The following is a 3,304-nucleotide window of genomic DNA, read 5'->3' on the forward strand; positions in this document are numbered from 1 at the left end:
TAGGCATGCGCGTTAACACAGCTAAGGTTCAAGACAGTGACGGTCTCCTCCCTTCCAAGAACCACACCGCAAACAACAAAATCTACGTGCAGGCTAGTAGTATAAATAGAGAGCCATCTCCCGCTAGTTTCATGCACCGATCGATCTCGTCGGAAATCGTAAGTTCTTCTCGAGCCTGCACGCAGCGACCAAACAGACGACACGACTTCTTTCTCGTGCATGCACATGGCGATGGCGGGCAATGGCATTAGCGCGGCGGCGAGCGGCAATGGCAAAGCCAAGGTGGTTATTGTGATGGGCGCCACGGCCACCGGCAAGTCCAAGCTGGCCGTCGCCCTCGCGCTGCGGTTCGACGGCGAGGTCGTCAACTCGGACAAGATCCAGGTCCACGACGGCCTCGCCGTGGTCACCAACAAGGCCACCGCCCGCGAGCAAGCCGGGGTGCCGCACCACCTGATCGGCGGGGTGCACCCCGACGCCGACTACGCCGCTGCGGACTTCCGGCGCGACGCCACGCGCGCCGTGGAGTCGATCCTCTCGAGGGGCCGCCTGCCGATCATCGCCGGCGGGTCCAACAGCTACCTCGAGGCGCTGCTGGACGGCGAGCCGGGATTCCGCCGGCGGTACGAATGTTGCTTCCTCTGGGTGGACGCCGACACGTCGGTGCTGGAACGGTACGTCGGCGACCGCGTCGACTGCATGGTGGAGCAAGGGCTCGTCGGCGAGGTGCGGGAGTTTTTCCGGACGGACGCGGGCTACTCCCGTGGGATCAGGAGGGCCATAGGCGTGCCGGAGATGGACACCTACTTCCGGATGGAGGCCGCCGGTGCGCTGGACGGAGACGACGAACTACGGGCCGGGCTCCTCGAGGCCGCTGTCGAACAGATCAAGGAGAACACATGCAGGCTGGTGTGCAGTCAGCTCCGGAAGATCCACCGGCTACGATGCCTGCCTGGGTGGAGCATCCGCCGCCTTGATGTCACCAGGGTGCTTTCGCTCAAGGTCGGGAAGGCCAAGGACGAGGAAGCGGAGCGCACCCTGTGGGAGTCGGATGTCGTCGGGCCTGCCGCGCGCGTCGTTGAGACGTTTCTTCACTCTCTTGGAGGGATGGTGGCCGAGGTGAGTAGGGATGGGAAGGAGCAAAGCACGGTGGCGAAGCATGCAGCCGTCGTCGCCGGGATCGTCGAAGCGGCCGAGAGGTGCGGTCTGCAGCTACTCGAGACTGGGCCGTCCCGTGGGATCCATCCAAGGAAAGCGGCATCAGCAGTTTGAGTTTGGAGCTTCTCATCAAATTAACCATACAAAACTTCAAAAACAAATCAAATTAACCATACCACATTCTTTTTTAGGGAAACCATACCACATATTTGGTACTACTATTAGCTTGCGATCTCTAATCAATTGTTTTATTTTTTATTTAATCTATACAGTTGTGTTCTTTGATCCATTATTAATAAGTTAAAGAAAAGCCTAGTGCATTGTATATTGCACTCTAAACTACACCCTCTGTTTTTAAATATAAGGTGTTTTGGCAGTTTAAACTAAAACGCCAAAACGTCCTACATTTAAGAAAGGAGATAGTAGATGTGATACCCCACGACGTTGATGTACAAATTATTTGCAATATATTTCAATGGTTGTATAATATGAACATTTGGATTAATAATATGCGAAGACTTTTCTAATGCATGGTTGAATGTTGAGAGGAATATATTAGTAGGACCATCTATTTAGATATAGGTATAGGATATGCTTAGATACATATCATCTAGTGGTTTGGATCTTAATATGCATTTGCCACACTGGTAGTGATGCTTTTTGGACGAAGGGTCCACGGAGGAGCAATCCAACCTATTCCATCATGACTTACGTCCGTGAAGGACTAGTCTCATTAGGGTAGATCTTCACAAAGTAGGTGATCTCCGAACCCATATAGACGTTTTGCCTTCTTCACAAACTTGAAGACCTCCAAGCACACCCTTCAAAAGTAACAAGATGGATGTTGCTTAGGTAATGAATCCCTTGCTCTTGTGCTTCAAAAGATAATCTTCTCAGCAGTTAAACTTCCTCAAGATTTTGACTGTCTATTGGGAGATGTTGGACTGAAAAGCAAGAGGGGATTAAATCTCAAGTGGTTTGATTGGATGGTTGGACTACAAAGCCTTTTGAAATCAGTATTAGAAGGTGGAGTTCTCTCTTGGAACATATGATGGGAGTGAATTTTGCTTCGAGTTAGACTAGTGGGATAAGTGGGGTATATATAGGGTGGACTAGATATCTGAACATTACTCACCGTTTTGCACATCTCGGAGGTTCGCACTAGTTTTGCTCGGTGTTTCCAAAGTGAACATAAATGACAATTTTCAGATGTTCAGAGCCTCTGAAGTGAGTACCTCGGCAGTGCCACACTCTCTGTCGGCACTTAGGAAATTCCGACATGAAAGGCTCAAAATTTCGGATCTGACAACAAAAGGTTTATGAGGTTGCTTCGGTGGCTCCGAGTGGAATGTTGGAGGCTCTGATTGAACTAGAGTTTGGAACAATGGCTATATCTGGGTGTTTCAGTGGATCCGAGTGGCTGAAATGCTTGGGCAACACTGAGTTGCATGACATTAGATAGTGGAAAACTTGAAGGAGTTTGTGGAGTTTTTTAGAGTTTCATCCCTAAGCACATAGAACAAAAGGCTCATTGCCACGTCATCATCCCTTTCTGATATTATCGATATGCTTATGGACTCAATGTGATGCTGGATCTCTAAAATGAAAATGTAAAATCATTTGTCTTTCCCAAAACTTGTCTGTAACTATTTTTAGGGGTCACCATCCGTTCCAATGTTGTACCTAAAAGAAATTTTCTTGAAATATACTTTGCAGCATCATTGGTTCTTTGAGATATGCTCACATGAACTACCAAAATCCATGTTGGGGATTAGATGCACTTTTGGAAGACTAAGATGTAGTCATGAAACGCTCATGCATTGGTATGATTTATCAATCTAGGTAACCCAGTGAGTCGGATAGGGCCAAGGTTAGACAACCAATTCTCGATTGGCGGCAGTCGGTCGTGGTGTTATTAGGAAGCATCTCCCGCTTATGTGTTTTGAAAAATATGTGCAAAGATGTTTACTGGTGCACTGTTGATCCATCTTATTATAATCCCAAGTACGTGTACACAGCTGGATGCGAAACCTTAGCTCTAGCCTTTTTTTCCTTTATATTGTTACAACCTCTATGATAATTGTTGGTTCGAGAAACAAAAAAATTGTGATAACAAAAACTTGGAGACGTTTCCTTGCCAAGCTTA

At 48.1% G+C, this 3,304-nt stretch overlaps 1 protein-coding gene across 1 annotated transcript; it reads left to right on the plus strand.

The window, feature by feature from the left end:
* Window positions 1–231: 231 nt before the first annotated feature.
* On the plus strand, window positions 232–1,272 carry LOC123067418 (adenylate isopentenyltransferase 5, chloroplastic-like). Its single transcript, XM_044490219.1, has one exon. The coding sequence runs from the start codon at window positions 232–234 to the stop codon at window positions 1,270–1,272; it is 1,041 nt and encodes a 346-aa protein (XP_044346154.1).
* Window positions 1,273–3,304: the final 2,032 nt, after the last annotated feature.

The sequence above is a fragment of the Triticum aestivum genome, chromosome 3B, assembly GCF_018294505.1.
Source record: "Triticum aestivum cultivar Chinese Spring chromosome 3B, IWGSC CS RefSeq v2.1, whole genome shotgun sequence".
In the NCBI taxonomy this organism is placed as follows: Eukaryota; Viridiplantae; Streptophyta; class Magnoliopsida; order Poales; family Poaceae; genus Triticum; species Triticum aestivum.

Coding starts and splice junctions, on each gene's coding strand:
- LOC123067418 (XM_044490219.1), top strand. CDS start 232: ATGGCGGGCAATGGCATTAGCGCGGCGGCGAGCGGCAATGGCAAAGCC.